Source organism: Notolepis coatsorum (genome assembly GCF_963971535.1).
Source record: "Notolepis coatsorum genome assembly, chromosome: 4".
NCBI lineage: Eukaryota > Metazoa > Chordata > Actinopteri > Aulopiformes > Paralepididae > Notolepis > Notolepis coatsorum.
The window spans coordinates 78904626-78920503 of NC_140168.1; the positions used below are offsets into that span (position 1 = coordinate 78904626).

The 15878-nt window shown below is 41.2% G+C and overlaps 1 protein-coding gene across 1 annotated transcript; it reads left to right on the forward strand.

Moving 5' to 3' along the window:
* The first annotated feature begins 365 nt into the window (after window positions 1-365).
* LOC311226385 (uncharacterized protein) lies at window positions 366-15670 on the forward strand. Its single transcript, XM_084311816.1, has 3 exons — window positions 366-605; window positions 2498-2557; window positions 13516-15670. The coding sequence occupies exons 1-3, from the start codon at window positions 419-421 to the stop codon at window positions 14820-14822; spliced, it is 1554 nt and encodes a 517-aa protein (XP_084167942.1). The 5' UTR covers window positions 366-418; the 3' UTR covers window positions 14823-15670.
* Window positions 15671-15878: the final 208 nt, after the last annotated feature.

The following is a 15878-nucleotide window of genomic DNA, read 5'->3' on the forward strand; positions in this document are numbered from 1 at the left end:
CATATTCAGGTGTCTACATATGTCACAAATGTAACAGTACTAAATACCTGTATGTCCCTATGCCATAAATGTCATGTATGTTGTGTATGTCATAAATGTCACTATGAATTGAAAATGGGGGACCCTGATGTAAACAAGACAAACGTCTTTCTCTGGTCTGCATCCCCTTAACAATTGTGTGTATTGAGCCGTACTGTATTGTACCCATTCTGCAATCTGTTCAATAAAGTTTTCATTCATTCATTCATTCATTCATTCATTCATTCATTCATTCATTCATTCATTCATAATTGTTCTTTTATTTTGAAAATGTCATACCGGAAGTCGTATTGTTGTCGTCGCTAGGGGAACAACAGGCCAAGTCGCCTGCTAACGTGAAGCTGTGTTGTTCTGTTTTATATTCTCGTCTAGTCTCAATATGTCAAAAATACAAATGCTAAAAACGTTAGTGAATGAACGCCTCACTGCGGCTGCTGAAGAGGTATTCGGGATATTTGAAAGAACCGTTGAAGGATACGAAGGCGAAGTGTTCCGTGCAAAGCAGGAAATCTACCGTCAGCGCAAACTGTTGGCTCTGGTTCGACCTGAAGTAGAGGGGAGAGCAGGTTGGTGAAATATAACGTTACAAGTCTTCGTAATTATTATACAGTTAGAGTGTCCGTCAGTATAGTTAAGAGTTTCCATCAAGATAATCAATCCAACCAAAGGTCAAATCACGTCAAAATACCAGCGTTCTATGCTCTGCTTGGTGCCAGACTTTGGTGCCAGTTCTATTGAAGCCTAAAATATACCATCTATCTGAGGAGATATAGCTACATCAACCAATATATCAAACGTTAGCTAGTTAACAATGCAACGAATTGCTGATGATTCTCACTTTTAATTTAATTTCAAACCGTTATGAACTCGAAAGGCAACTGAGGTTTCCCTCATTTACAGCCACGTCGAGTGTACACAGAGTTAAGCACACCAGTAAAAAAAAAGGGGGGCATTTAAAATCACACAGCGTATAAAACCATAACAATAAGACAAGTAAGGATAACAATCAATTAAAACATGTAGGCTACTTGATTGACAAAGGTTGGAGATCAAGGTTTTATACTCTGCAACAGAGGGGGGAATCTCAAGCTTTAAGGATTGTTGGAGTTCATTCCATGAGCTAGAGGGGCATCATAGCAAAATGCAGATTTACCCTGTTCAGAGCAAACTGGACCTTATGGACCAGCCAGTCACTAGAACGGGTTGCATAGGTACCAACAACTGCTGTGAAGGAAGGGTGCACTGTGTTTACAACAAAAGACAAAATGAGGGCAACGTGGCATGTGGCACAATAATTGTTTTATCTCGGTTGTCTTGTTTTCATAATTGAAATTGAAACTTGATTAATAATCACCCAGCCCTACTTGAAGTGGGTGTTTACATTTTTATTTCATAAATTGCATGTTTACATTTAGCATGTCATGTGATAGGGTGGTTTCTCAGAACAATGTGTTTCATGAGAGGGTACTATAATATTCTAGACTTCACCACACGACAGGGGGGCACATTATGTAATGTCAATCAATGTACCCACCCAGACTGTACTGTATTTTTGAAACTTAATATTTTCAGTTTATTTAAATGTACGTATGTGTCCAGGCTCAGCTAAATTAAGAGTGCACTGACTCTCTGAAAGGAAATTTTTTGAATGTTTCTAGTTCAATGCAAGCTTGCAGGTTTAATTATTTGGCGCGCCTACATTGGAGCTCTCATGAATGGAAGATAAGATGAAACCTTTACATTAGCTTAATTAGCAGTTACTCACAGTAATAATAATAATTTCTTAGATTTGTATAGTGCCTTTCATGAGACCCAAGGCGCTTAACAGTGGGGGGGGGGGGGGGGGGGCAAACTAAGGGGAAGGAGATCAGAGGAACAATTAAGTAAAAAAAATATATAGAAAGGGGGGATATCAGGCAGAGTCAATACATTTGGTGAAGAGGTGAGATTTGAGTTGATATTTGAATGAGTCCAGGGATGTAGCGTTTGCGGATGTTTGGGGGGAGGGAGTTCCAGAGGGTGGGTGCGGCAACAGAGAAGGCTCTGGGACCGACAGTGCACACTCGGTTGGTGGTGAGATCGGAGTCAGAGGACCGCAGCCTCCGGGGTGTGATGTAGGGATGGAGGAGACAGACTTTCCTTCTTAAAATCCATGGCAGGTCTGCAATCCACCATCCAGTAACCTCTGTCACATGCAAACATGGGAGACACACACCACACTGATATCATGGATAAATTCAAAATATATAAGCTATCTGAGGAAATCAACCAATATATCAAACATTTGCAGATGATTCTGACGTCCGAGGTAATAATAACCTGACGGGTCATAAACGAGGAGATGGCTGATTCCATTCAACCTTCGGCCGAACTGAAAGTTTCCACACTTGGCAGTTGGCACCAATGTATTCACATGCTACACAGTGACGTGACTGACGACCCTTCCTTCTTTTTATAGGTTCCTTGGCCGTGTTCCGAGAGAGCAGCGCAGCTTCAGACAGGCGGCATGTGGGATCCGGTAACAAAAAACGTTTAATTCACACCACAACATGCAAACAAGAGCTTTAATCATCCACAACAGAATACTCCAGTCCAAATGCATTCCTGACGGACGCTTGCTTATCCTCTCAGACCGACACGATGTCTTGGAACAATTTTTTCAGTTGAGGAAGCCAGTTATGCAGTGGGGCTTATCCAGCCAGCTTGTCCCAAGACACCACGTCGGTCTGAGGGAAGAAGCAAGCATTGCACATTCAGTTGACCTGCTGTATCTTTTATATTGACTTGTTTCAAAGGTACATGGCTGAATAGTGTACACAACAATGGCCTATGAAGTGTGTGAAATTGAAATCAAATCAAACTACTTCTCAATAATCATGACAATTTTAATCACTTCATAGGATATGAACAATTTTACAATATACGGCTCTGACATTATGACATTGATTGGCAACAAGACACTGATTGTTCCCAAGGTATTGGTTTGCCATTAAATGAGCTTAGGTATGATATTTCCTGTGAGACAAATTACATATGATGACAAGCTAAGATTAGAGCATTTGAGTCAATTGACACCCAGAGAAACACTTAACAGAATTAAGTTACTTATCAATAATAAACAGAAAACCACTTAACCTCTTAAGAGAACTAAGTTACATGTATCAATAATAAACAGAGAAACACTTAGAGAACTAAGTTACACTTATCAATAATAAACAGAAACCCTTAACTCAATGGACGCCACGGGTCTAGCTCATCTTTGTTCCTACTGCGCCAACACTCTTAAGTCAAGAGATAGGGATGCGTGGCGGTGTTTGCAGGGCTATATCTATATTCTATATTATAGCTATGGATACAATACTATGGCTCATTTGACATCAACTATCCATAGTTCAATATGTGAAAAATAATAATTTTTTTCATGTATACGTTCACGTGTTATACCGTGGTGAATATAAGTATAGTTTCAGAGTGATCCTGGCTAATTCCAGAAAACGGCACTATGGAGCAATACGTGAATTTCAATAAAAGCGTTGGCGTTGCTCGCCTGAACACGCTACTATTTCCAAATCAAATGTATATAATAGATATTATGTTTCATCATGAATGCATGAAAGGGGGGGGGGGTAGTTTTTTGATGCTTTGATCGTCACCAACGGCATACGTTATGGAGTATGTTACACATGGTCGTTGCGATCAATGTGAAATCATGGTTGGATCAAAGCAGGATTGATGTCATATAGTCAAGTCAAGTCAAGTCAAGAGTTTTAATTGTCACGGCATACAGGTATACAATGAAAATTGTCACATATAAAATACATGTACTTTATGGTGAAAGGCTTGGTTCTGTATGAGTCCCTGAGAGTGTGCTTCATACAATAAAAAAGTAAGTAAAAGAGAAATATACGATACAATCTAAAGTACAATATATACGGTAAGAATAAATATATCTATATCTATACATGGTGCACCGTAAAGGCAGACCTGACTGTTGTAAGGAGTAGAACATGACATCTTAGCGTGGCATCTTATTTAGTAGTGTCAATACGGGTACAAGGCCACGTGGTTAACGTGGTGTCAGGAGAGGAGCGCACAGCGACTGAAGTGAAAAAGAAATGGGCTCATTTGATTTGATTTGAAAACCTTTATTTATCCCCAAGGGGAGATTCAGAAATCTCATGTGAAATCAAGAGTCCAAAAAAAAAGAATCGGCTCAGGGTTGTCTGAGGTGTGTCAGCTGCTGCGTCCAAACACATCCAGTGTCTTTTCAGCAGTCCGATGCTGCGCTCGACGGTGGAACGAGTGCACACGTGGCTCTCATTGTTCTCCTCCTACTCTGTCTGGGAGTTGGTGAGTGGGTTCATCATCCAGGGGGCCAGCGCATATCCACATACTCCTAGTAAAACAGGTCTTGGCGTGGCAGATCATTTGAACATTGATGGAGTGGCATTGCTATCTGTTGAGATATGGAAACACATCTAGGGAGGGTGCACACGTGCGTGCAGTCAATTGCGTCGATGGTGTTGGGCAGACCAACAATGGCATGGAATCCTCTCTTGACTGTTTATTTTTTATTTTTTATTTATCCTTTATTTATCCAGGAATGTCCCATTGAGATACAAGATCTCTTCTTCCAGGGAGTCCTGACCAACACGGCACACAAGTTTCAACATAAAACAGGGCATTAAACAAAAAACATACAATTCAAATATAAATACAGAGGGTCATTTGTGCAGTGGCAAGGAGCATAATCACATCAACAATAGCATCAGGTAAAACAGTTACATGTTTCATAAAGGGCCAATCGTAGCATACCTTTAAAAGCATTCACAGTAGGAAGTGCCTGTAGACAAAGTTTGACTTGCAACGTATTCCATAAAAAGGGAGCATAGTGGGAGAATGCAGCTTTACCAAGCTCTGACTGCATCAAAGGAACATTTAACAGCATCCCATTTGCTGCTCGTCTGGTATTAAAAAAGCAAGTATAAAAGGACAGAAGTCTGGAGATATATAAGGGCAGCTTACCTAGCAATGACTTAAGGATAAAAATCAACATGGGTGATTGTCTTCTTTGGTACAGAGAGGACCATCCTAATGACTGATACAAAGTGCAGTGGTGGGTGCGAGAGCCTGCACCCGTTACAAAACGTATGGCAGTATGGTACGCAGAATCCAGCTTTTTAAGCAGGGAGGAAGGAGCATGCATATAGATTACATCGCCATAGTCTAATACAGGCAGAAAGGAACTCTGCACAATTCTCTTCCTGGCTTCAGACGGGAAACATTTCTTTAACCGGAAGAAAAAGCCCAGTTTAGGTCTAAGTTTTCTCAGTAGGTTCCCAATTTGAACATCAAAGGCCATCTTTTCATCAATCCATATGCCCAGATATTTATAGGATGCTACTTTGTCAAGGCATGTCCCTTCCAGTGTCAGAATCGGAGGGACAGCTGTATTAGCTCGAGAGCGAGAGAAGGTCATGTACTTGGTCTTTTTTGCATTAAGGACCAGTCTTAGCCTTAGCAAGGAGTGTTGTAGTGTATTAAAAGCATCCTGTAGAAGCTATATGGCCTGAGTTAAAGAGGAAGCCACTGTGTAAACAACTGTATCATCGGCGTATAAATGAAAACGTGCTGGGTTTATCCCATTTCCTAGTTCATTTATAAAGATGGAAAATAAGACGAGGGCCAAAATAGAACCTTGTGGAACACCTTTGTTTACAGTAAGAGCAGCTGAGGTATAATCTTCTACTGAAACACACTGAGTTCTTTCAGATAGATAGTTTTTAAACCAGCTCAAAGCCATTTTACCAAGACCTATGCAGCCAAGCCTTTGCAGTAGCAATGCATGATCCACAGAATCAAAAGCTTTAGACAGATCAACAAACAATGCTGCACAGTGTTTTTTCTTGTCCAGTGCTTCAATTATGTCATTTGAGACTAGCATAGTCGCTGAAGTAGTACTATGGCCTGATCTGAAGCCTGACTGAGACTCGTTAAGAATATTATGGTCAGTTAGAAACTTTTTCAGTTGTTCGTTTACAAGAGATTCAAAGACTTTGGCCATTACAGACAGTCTGGAAATAGGGCGATAATTATTTAGGTCAGAGGGGTCTCCGCCCTTTAACAAGGGGAGAACCATATACTGTTGTTCAGTATATGGGAATTGGATGTATTGTGTGGCCAGTTATATGATTCCATCCACGACTGGCTGGCCACGGCTGTTGGATGGCTGTGATATGGCCACCCTGTCTCCTAGCTCCCTCTGGAATGTCCCAGTGGCTAAAAAGCCCAAGGTGGACAGTACGTGTCGTGGACGTGTGGTGTGTTTAGGCCTATGGTGCAGACTTGGCCCTTTTAAATAACACGATTGATCACTGATTATTGGATGGCATGGTTCAATGTACATGATTGATGTTCAAGTCCATGTGCAAGTTCAAGGTTTTATTTGTCACGTGCAACATCATTCCAGTAAGATGAACAGTGGAATGTTTCGCAACTAGCTCTTACAATATAATTAGGGATGCCCCGATCGATCGGCCACCGATCGTTATCGGCCGATAATCAGTATAAATATGCGATCGGTGAATTCCGATAATGCGTCATATTCGCCGATCGCGGAAACCGATCAAGCGGAGATCTCACTCGCTGTCTGTCTCAGACACACAGGACCTGCACACTGCCGCTGCTCCTCCTCCCTAGCTCCGCCCGCACCCGTGTACAGTTTGTAAACACAGAGGACTGAGAGGAGGCTCCTCTGCTCGAGTCTATAGTGCATTCGACCATGAGCTAACGTTAGCTACCTAGCTATCGTTACTGTTTAAACAAAATTACCCAGTCAACTATTCACTTTTAGTAGGCATTGTCTAACGGTATTTAGCCGGCTAGCTACTGATAGCTCCTGATATCAACAAATGATCCAGCAAGTCTAGTAGTCCATGTTGATACCTCCGTTAGCTTGCGTTAGCTGACGTTAGTTCACTGTTCAAAACGAAATGTCCCATTGAACTAAATAGTTGTCTTAACGTCATCTAGCCGGCTAGCAGTAGCTACAGATAGCTCCTGATATCAATGTCCTATAACATTGATTCAATGCGTATTCGAGCTGAGGGCTTGCTGAATGTGATATGACCAAAGCACAGTAACGTTATACCAATAGGGTCCAGCTGCAGCGCAGGAGAATCCTTGCTGGAGCTGGAGGCTACTAGAGTACACACAGACAGTGGAGCTGTTTGCAGATAGCGAGCATTTTGACTTGTTGCGTGGTGGCGATGTCTCGCAGATAATACAAGTACAAGTCTAATTAAGTAATTATATAATGTATATATTTTATAAAAAAATATATATATATAAAATAATTATGAATTTAATCAAAAACGATCGGTATCGGATCGGTATCGGCCGATATGGCTCACGACGATCGGTGATCGGTATCGGTGGAAAAAAACATGATCGGGGCATCCCTAAATATAATGTATATGTATGTGTCCATTCTATTCCACTATAGCTATAGCTATATCCACACGATTGAGTTTAGTTCTTATTTATTTATTTACTTGGTATGGTATGGTTTATTTCTTAATTCCAGAGGGGAAACATGGTTTGCCACCAGAGCGAATACAAATATACAAACATGAAAGAAACAGTTACATGATACAATACAGGATACACAACACAATAGGAGAGCCTCTCAACACAGTGCTAACGGTGTTCGTTAAAAAATTTAACCGCAGCAGGAACAAAGGACCTAGTTTAATTTTGTTCCTTTTTTCTTTTTATTATAAGGAGTAACGCTTCACAGCCTGGTTCAAATAGTGGTGTGCCACCTGGCAATTTAAAGGGGGAGTTAACAGGGAGCCAAGTAGGGTAATATAGGACTAGTGAGCCTATGTTATGGTTTACTTTCTGTTTGGGGAGGGTATGGGGGGGAAAAAGGGTGGGGGGGGGACCTAGTACAAATGCATATTATCTTCACGAACTCAATGCATGTGATCTTGTGAACCATGATAGAGTGTATGATATAACTGGAGTGACTAATGGTAGGCATATGCACTGCGAACATGTGTGTGTGTGCAAAAACACACGCACGCGCTCATGTTCAAATGGAACGCTGCAATCTCTATAACAACCACATTTAAACCCCTATTAAAGTCGATATTGAAAATGATCCTAGATGACTAGCACTCTGACATTTATGTCCTTCAATGTTAAGGGCATCAATAATCCCATTAAAAGGAAAAAGATTCTCAACTATTTAAAGAATCAAGATTGCGGCATTGAATTAATTCAGGAAAGCCACTTAACTGATGCAGAGCATGTGAAGTTGCAAAGAGATTGGGTTGGGTCAGTATTTTATTCCTCATTTAATTCCAGATCAAGAGGAGTGGCCATACTATGTCACAAACAGTTAAACCTAAAAATACGTTCTCAAGAAAAAGACACTGCAGGTAGATGGATAATCCTCAAATGTGACATAAATCACGAACCTTTTACACTTATTAATATATATGGCCCCAACAAAGACGATGCACCCTTTTTTAGGAAAATTCTATTATCCTCTGCTCAAAACTATGGCACATGTATCCTTGGAGGTGACTATAATTTAACACTGAGCACATCAGATAGATCTAATAGCATCCCCCAGCCATTAAGTGCCGCAGCCAAAGTAGTAAGGGACGGTATGTCTGAAATGGGTTTGGTCGATGTTTGGAGAATACTTAACCCACTGGAGAGGGAATACTCATTTCATTCTGCGGTACATGACACTTATTCCAGATTAGACTTGTTTTTAACAACTAAATCACTACTTCACAATGTAATTGAATGTAAATATCTAGCCTCTACAATATCGGATCACTGTCCTTTGAAATTGAAGGTGAAACAATATTTGGACAAACCTAAAACTAAGCGTTGGAGATTCAAGCCATATCTCCTTAACGACCCAGATTTTGTTAACTTCCTAGAAAATCAAATTGATGACTTTTTAATAATTAATGTAAACTCTGCCTCCCCAAGCATAATCTGGGAGACACTGAAAGCTTACCTAAGAGGTCAGATAACGTCTTTTGGAGCTTTTAAACAAAGAAAAAGTAGACAGTATCTAAACACACTAGACAAAGAAATTCATGAACTAGAGAAAAAACACGCAGAATCCAATAGAGCAGATACTCTGCACATACTAGTAAAAAAGCGGCTTGAATATAGCAACTTAACTACTAGCCAAGTAGAAGCAGACATGGCCAGAACTAAATACCACTACTATGAAAAGGGGGACAAAACCGGCAAGCTACTCAGCTGGCAAATAAGAAAAGAAGAGATGGCAAAAACAATAGACTCAATCAAAACTAAGGATGGTGATGTATTACATAAACCTGAAGAGATAAACCAGCGTTTTGAAATGTTCTACCACAATCTATATACGTCTGAAAACCAAGACTCAACTGCTACAAAATGCGAGGAATTCTTGGGAAATTTACCGATTACTAAGCTTCCTGTAGAAGTGAGAACTACTCTTGAAACAGAAATATCAAAGGAAGAAATCACCAAGGCTATTAACTCATTGCAAACGGGCAAAGCACCCGGTCCCGACGGCCTACCTGCTGAATTTTACAAACTGTTCACAAATAAATTAATCCGCCCTTATATGGACATGCTCAAAGACAGTCTCAATAATGGTAAATTACCACCAAGTCTAGAATTAGCAACAATCAATGTACTTCCTAAGCCCTCTAAGGATAAACAACTTTGTGACTCCTATAGGCCCCTGTCAATGTTAAATGTGGATTATAAAATATTTTCTAAAGCACTCGCACTAAGAATGGACCCTGTGATGTCTCTCTTAATCCACGAGGATCAGACGGGTTTTATTCAGCAGCGACAGGGATCTGACAATATCAGAAAACTTTTTCATATCATTGAGCTCTCTAAACAAACGAATGACTCAAGACTTGTAATCTCGATGGATGCTCGAAAAGCTTTTGATACAATAGAATTTGAATATCTTTTTTATACTCTGAAACAGATGAATTTTGGTGATGTTTTCATTAATTATATTAAGATGCTTTATTGCTCTCCGAAGGCACAAGTGTTGACAAATGGTATACTTTCCAAACCCTTCCAATTGGGACGTGGAGTACGACAGGGCTGCCCACTCTCCGTATATCTGTTCGCCGCAGCCATTGAACCGTTGGCGGTGGCAATACGGAACAACAACAATATATGTGGCATAAAGACTGGAGCAAACGAATCCAAACTCTCACTATATTGTGATGATTTACTAATTTATATTACCCAACCAGATATATCCTTGCCGCAATTACTCAACATACTAGAAGCATACAGTGCCATATCTGGTTACACGATAAATTATGACAAGAGTGAAATAATGCCACTAAATAGTGTTACCACCCAGAATACCCACCCAATGATTTCCCATTTTAAATGGGCACCAAAAAGCTTCAAATACCTGGGAATCCAAATATCTAATGACCTGAACCAAACATACCAAAATAACTATCTACCTATTATGGAAAAAATCAAAACAGACCTATACAAATGGAAAGATCTACCAATTTCTTTAATTGGACGTGTTAATGTGGTCAAGATGAATGTTCTGCCTAAATTAATTTATTTGTTCCAGTCAATTCCACTCAGCTGTCCACCAAGCTTGTTTACATCACTGAATAAAATCATTTCAATGTTTTTGTGGTCCCAGAAACGGGCTAGGATCAGATTAAAAGCACTACAGGCTCCCCTGAATAAAGGGGGCTTAAACCTCCCCAACTTCAGACTGTACTACCTAGCCTGTCAATCACGTGTTATTTGGTGTTGGCTCAACAGTGAGAGGCTGCCCACACCAGCATGGGTTAAACTGGAAGAGAACATAATCCATCCTACTCCACTACAGGTAATCCCCTATATAGACACGCAAAAAACCCTTAACTCTATCACTAAAAACCAGATTATACATCATACCTTTGCATGTTGGAAAGAAACTATTAAACTAATGGGAAATCAAAATACCTTGTTAATGAGCATGCCCCTGTGGAACAACCCTTGTGTCCCCAAAATTATTAGTGATGGAATATCTGAAAATTGGAGAACCAAGGGAATCAGCGAAATAAGAGACTTGTATAACCAAAGCATCTTTTCTGATTTTAATTCCCTGAGAGCGAAATATAATTTACCTTCATCCATCTTTTTTAAATACCTACAGATACGGAACTGGGTCAAAAATAACAGTTATAGCTATCCCCATATGTCTGAAACACCAATAGAGAAACTGTTTAACACTACAAAAACATCAAAGGGCCTGATATCTAAAATCTACACACTGATGAACACTGAACAGAAAGATGATAGGATGCTACAACAAAAAGATAAATGGGAAAAAGATATTAAACACAAATATACCATGAAAGAATGGCAGTCATTGCTCCAGAACTCCCAAACAACTTTAACAAATACCAACCATAGGTTAACACAATTTAATATACTACACAGAATTTATTATACACCTCACAGATTATATCAATTTAGCCACGAGACATCACCCAATTGTCTTCGATGTCAACATGCTAAAGGGGACCTAATCCACACGTTCTGGAATTGCCGGAAGTTAAATTATTACTGGAAATTTATATTTGAACAACTTTCAAAAATTATTGGAAAGACGATGACTCCTGACGCACGAATAGCTATTTTGGGTGATATCTCTATGCTGATTAACTTTGACAACTTTGAAAAGAAATTTATCCTGTTAGGAATGTCTGCTGCAAAAAAATGTATTCTTTGTCATTGGAAATCTGAACCCCCTCCCCCGACTAAACAATGGTGGGCAGAACTCCTATCCTATTGCACACCTGAAAAAATCATGTATAATGTGAAAGGAAAAATAATACACTTTCAGAAGATCTGGGGTCGGGCAATGGATTACATACCAAATATGGGTATAGAACTGGAGAGAGCCAATTGAAGCATAGAGATTGTGGATATTGTCTTTTTATATTCTATATTTGTCTGCCTGTTTTTTTCTTTTTGTTGTCATATTTATTATTTTATTCCGGTAGTAGCACAGACAATCATGGTCTTAAAGTAAATCATGCATTCGATAGTTTTTTCTTTTTTTTTGTACTAGGAAGGGTCGGGGAAGGGTTAGTAATTGTTTAGTTAGGAAATGTAATTTATATATTTATAACTTGCATTTTACAACTGTATGTAAATGAAATGTTAAAAGCAAATAAAAGATAATAATTGAAAAAAAAAAAAAGGACCTTCTCAATCGCTCAGTAGAGCATTGAGGCATCAACAATCTATCACTAAATGAGTTTCGCAGAGCATCAAAAATACTGAACAGTGGGTGGCCTTCAAAAGATAAAATGGTGTTTAGTTCTGGTTTGCTTGGCTATGATGATCTCCAGGGAATCAGGAGGGAGGCCAATCACTGAGCCAGCTTTTTTAATGATTTTATTTATACGTTTTTTGTCAGAAACCGTGATGCTGCCCCCCCAGCAGAGAACAGCATTAAACAGGACACTAGCCAGGATACCTTGATAGAAGACATAGAGAAGTTACTTCACTGCCATTTGCATTGTTTGTGTTGTGGTTTCCTTTATTTTAGGACATCATGATGCCTTGTTGAATCATGCCTATAAATGTAAAACGTTAATGATACAAATATTCTTGTATTTATTATTATTATTTAAATCCGAGGATGTCTGTAGAATTGACGTGAACGCAATCACCAATGATTTCTGCTCTTCCGCGTTCTTAAATCCTGTTCTTAGCCAAGAACAAATCCCAGATAAGAAACTCCTCAAGAAGTCAGCATTGCCTTGGCTTGGGCTGATCACTATACTAACTCGTTTGGCTGGGTTAGGGGGAGGGAAGCCGTGGGTGGGAAACTGGCGTTGTGGACAGCGGCGCCTACAGGTCAGGTCTGGGCGCTTGCTCAGCGGAGGCAGGACTTGAGGAAGGCAGCGTGACCTCCCACGCGTTACACTTCACCAATGAGAGTCCTCGCTGCCAGGTGAGAAGAGAGCCACTGGCTGTCGCCGCACGTGTCGGAGGAAGCGTGCGGATACTTCAGGGTTCCCTTGTACCGACCAGTAGGAGAACATGCGCACAACAACCAGGTAGGGGAGGGGGGGGAATTGGCACAATGACTAAATTGGGACGGGGAGAAAACAGAAAAATCAGAGAAAGGGAGATAAAAAAAGAAAAAAACGTCTCAAGAATGCCAGAATTGGCCCGAGAACTTCATAAGTGGAGTTAACTTTTTCGTAAGTTCGGTCGTCAATTGTTTCTAGTGGTCTCTGCACGGAGTAAATGAATAATAGAATATGGAAAATGACATTATTCTATGGTGTTTTTGGCCACATCAGCCTACAACTAGACACTCTCTCTCTTCATGAAACTAAGAAAGGTGTTTAATTGTTATGTATTGTATATTTATCAGCTGTTTATCTCTTTACCCTCTAGTCCACCTGCGGCTCCCCGTTTGTGACGAGGAGGAGCCAGGAGGCCAGGAGGAGCCAGAGCCCCTACAGATCAAAGAGGAGCTATTCCAACAGCAAGAGGAGGCGTCCGGCTCCAGGTTTACATTACAGCCCATCAAACATGAAAACGAGGAGGAGGATACTCAGTGGTCACAGCTTAGCCAAACCCTCAAAGAGGAAAGCGGAGAGAGCGACCCTCTACCGGGCACCTCAAGAGACCGGATGAACACAGAACCTGATGGAGAGGACTGTTGGGTATCAGAACCGTATGGAGAGAGCTGGGGGGTGTCGGAACCAGCTTGTGACATAGAACCAGCTAGAGATGTCCACGTCCTCTCTTCAGAAGGCTCTAGAGCTGAGACGGAAGACAGTGATGATTACGGCAAGGAGACGAGGGCCCTAAACTCACTGAAATCAAAGAAGACACAGAAAGGACAACAGTCGTCTCCCAGCAAGAAGTTAAAGAGATCTACCGACTCACCCCGTGAACTGAAGCCGATGTGTCTCGTTCCGTCGACGTCTTGCTGCAGAGTGTGCGGAGAGTCCTTCCCCAATACCGTCTCTTTAATGAGGCACGTCAGAGTTCACTCGAAGCAGTGTGGGCTCTGTGAGAAGCATTTGGAGCCTGCAGAGAGCCTGTTGTGTCACCTTCAGGTTCACATGAAGTTCAAATGCTACGTCTGCGGTAAAAGATTTCCTACTGAGCGCAATCTGGAGCGGCACGTGGCGGTTCATACCGGAGACAAACCCTTCGGGTGCACGGAGTGTGGCAAGCGGTTTATCCGGAAGGGATATCTGACGACACACATGAGGAGTCACACGGGGGAGAAACCCTTTGGCTGTATAGAGTGTGGCCAAAGATTTAACCAGAAGGCACATCTGACGACACACATGATAACCCATACAGGGGAGAAACCCTTCAAGTGCTCCATTTGTAACAGCAGCTTTGGATTGGGGTCAAATCTGAAGGCGCACATGAGGATTCATACAGGGGAGAAACCCTTTAGCTGCTCAGTTTGTGGCAAACGCTTTGGCCGCCAGTCGGTTCTGAAAAGCCACATGACGTGTCACACGGGGGAGAAACCCTTCAGCTGCTCTGTGTGCGACACGAGCTTCGGCGTGGCGTCGAGTCTGAAGAGACACATGCGAGGTCACACGGGGGAGAAACCCTTTTGCTGCTCTATTTGCGGCAAAAGCTTTAGCCAGAAGTCAACTCTGAAAACACACGAGAGTTCACACGGGAGAGAGCCAATGGGGTCGTTTGAGATGAGCAGGATCTGTGCCGTTTAGACAGCCTCGCTGAGCACACCGCACGACTCGTCCGACTTCCTGTGGAGGCCCAGCTGCCTCACAGGACCGAGGCAACTTGCAGTTTTGGGAGCGATGTGCTGGTTCTGTGCTGGTGCTGTGCTGGTGTCGCTCTTCACCGACCGCAGGACTTCCTGAATGATGGGAAATGGACTTGCTATAGATTGAGTAAATCACCTATTGGCTCAGAAAAGCCTCATGTCGCCACACAAGGAAATTAAGAGACTTTGACCCCCCCACCGTTCCTTTCAACAAATGTACTCTTCATCATTGTTTCGATACAGGCTACACTTCATGAACCAGTGTTGTAGTACTGGAGTCCAGGCCATGTTTAATGTAGACCTTTTTTTTTTTGTATGTCAGCTATTTGACTGCCGGAGTGGACTAAACCTTGATGACTTGGACTCTGACTCGGGTAATGGGGACTCGACTTGGACTCGACTCTGGCTCTTCTTTGGTGACTCGGACTCGAACACTGGGGACTCGAGACGAGACTCGGACTCGAGATTTAGTGACTCGACTACAACACAGTCATGAACTGTCAGGCAGACGCCAAATGATTTTATTCACAATTGAATGCCTTATACCGTAAATGGCTAAATAAACGTAGACCTGTGCCATATCAATGGCTATATCAATATAAATGTATCAAAACCCAAAGGTCCTGGTCAGTGCCCTGTCTGTATTATTTAAAATAATTAACAAAGAAAGACTAAGAGACACATGATTCACGTAAATTTGTAGTTAGGTGTTGTACTGTTAGCCTTTCTTCTGCATTAATATCAAAGCCTAAACCAACCTGCAAAATATTTCCAATTGTCTAGCAGTTTGCCGATTGATCTAGAAGTGAAAGACTATATTATGTCACATCCTGTATAATAAATGTGACGTCTGCCATTGAAAGGAAAGGAACGTCTTTATTTGCCTGATATTCTTTTTCTGATCAAATTTTTTTTCTTATTATTTTCCACATGAAACAAGACGCAACACAATACAGTAATAATAATACACAAGACATCACAGGACAGTAACTTCAAT

What these genes read in the sequence shown, in the direction of transcription:
- LOC311226385 (XM_084311816.1), top strand. Translation starts at nt 419, where the DNA reads ATGTCAAAAATACAAATGCTAAAAACGTTAGTGAATGAACGCCTCACT. An exon ending in TGAAGTAGAGGGGAGAGCAG is followed by an intron (nt 606 to 2,497) that starts GTTGGTGAAATA and finishes TTCTTTTTATAG; the next exon opens with GTTCCTTGGCCGTGTTCCGA. An exon ending in CAGGCGGCATGTGGGATCCG is followed by an intron (nt 2,558 to 13,515) that starts GTAACAAAAAAC and finishes TTTACCCTCTAG; the next exon opens with TCCACCTGCGGCTCCCCGTT.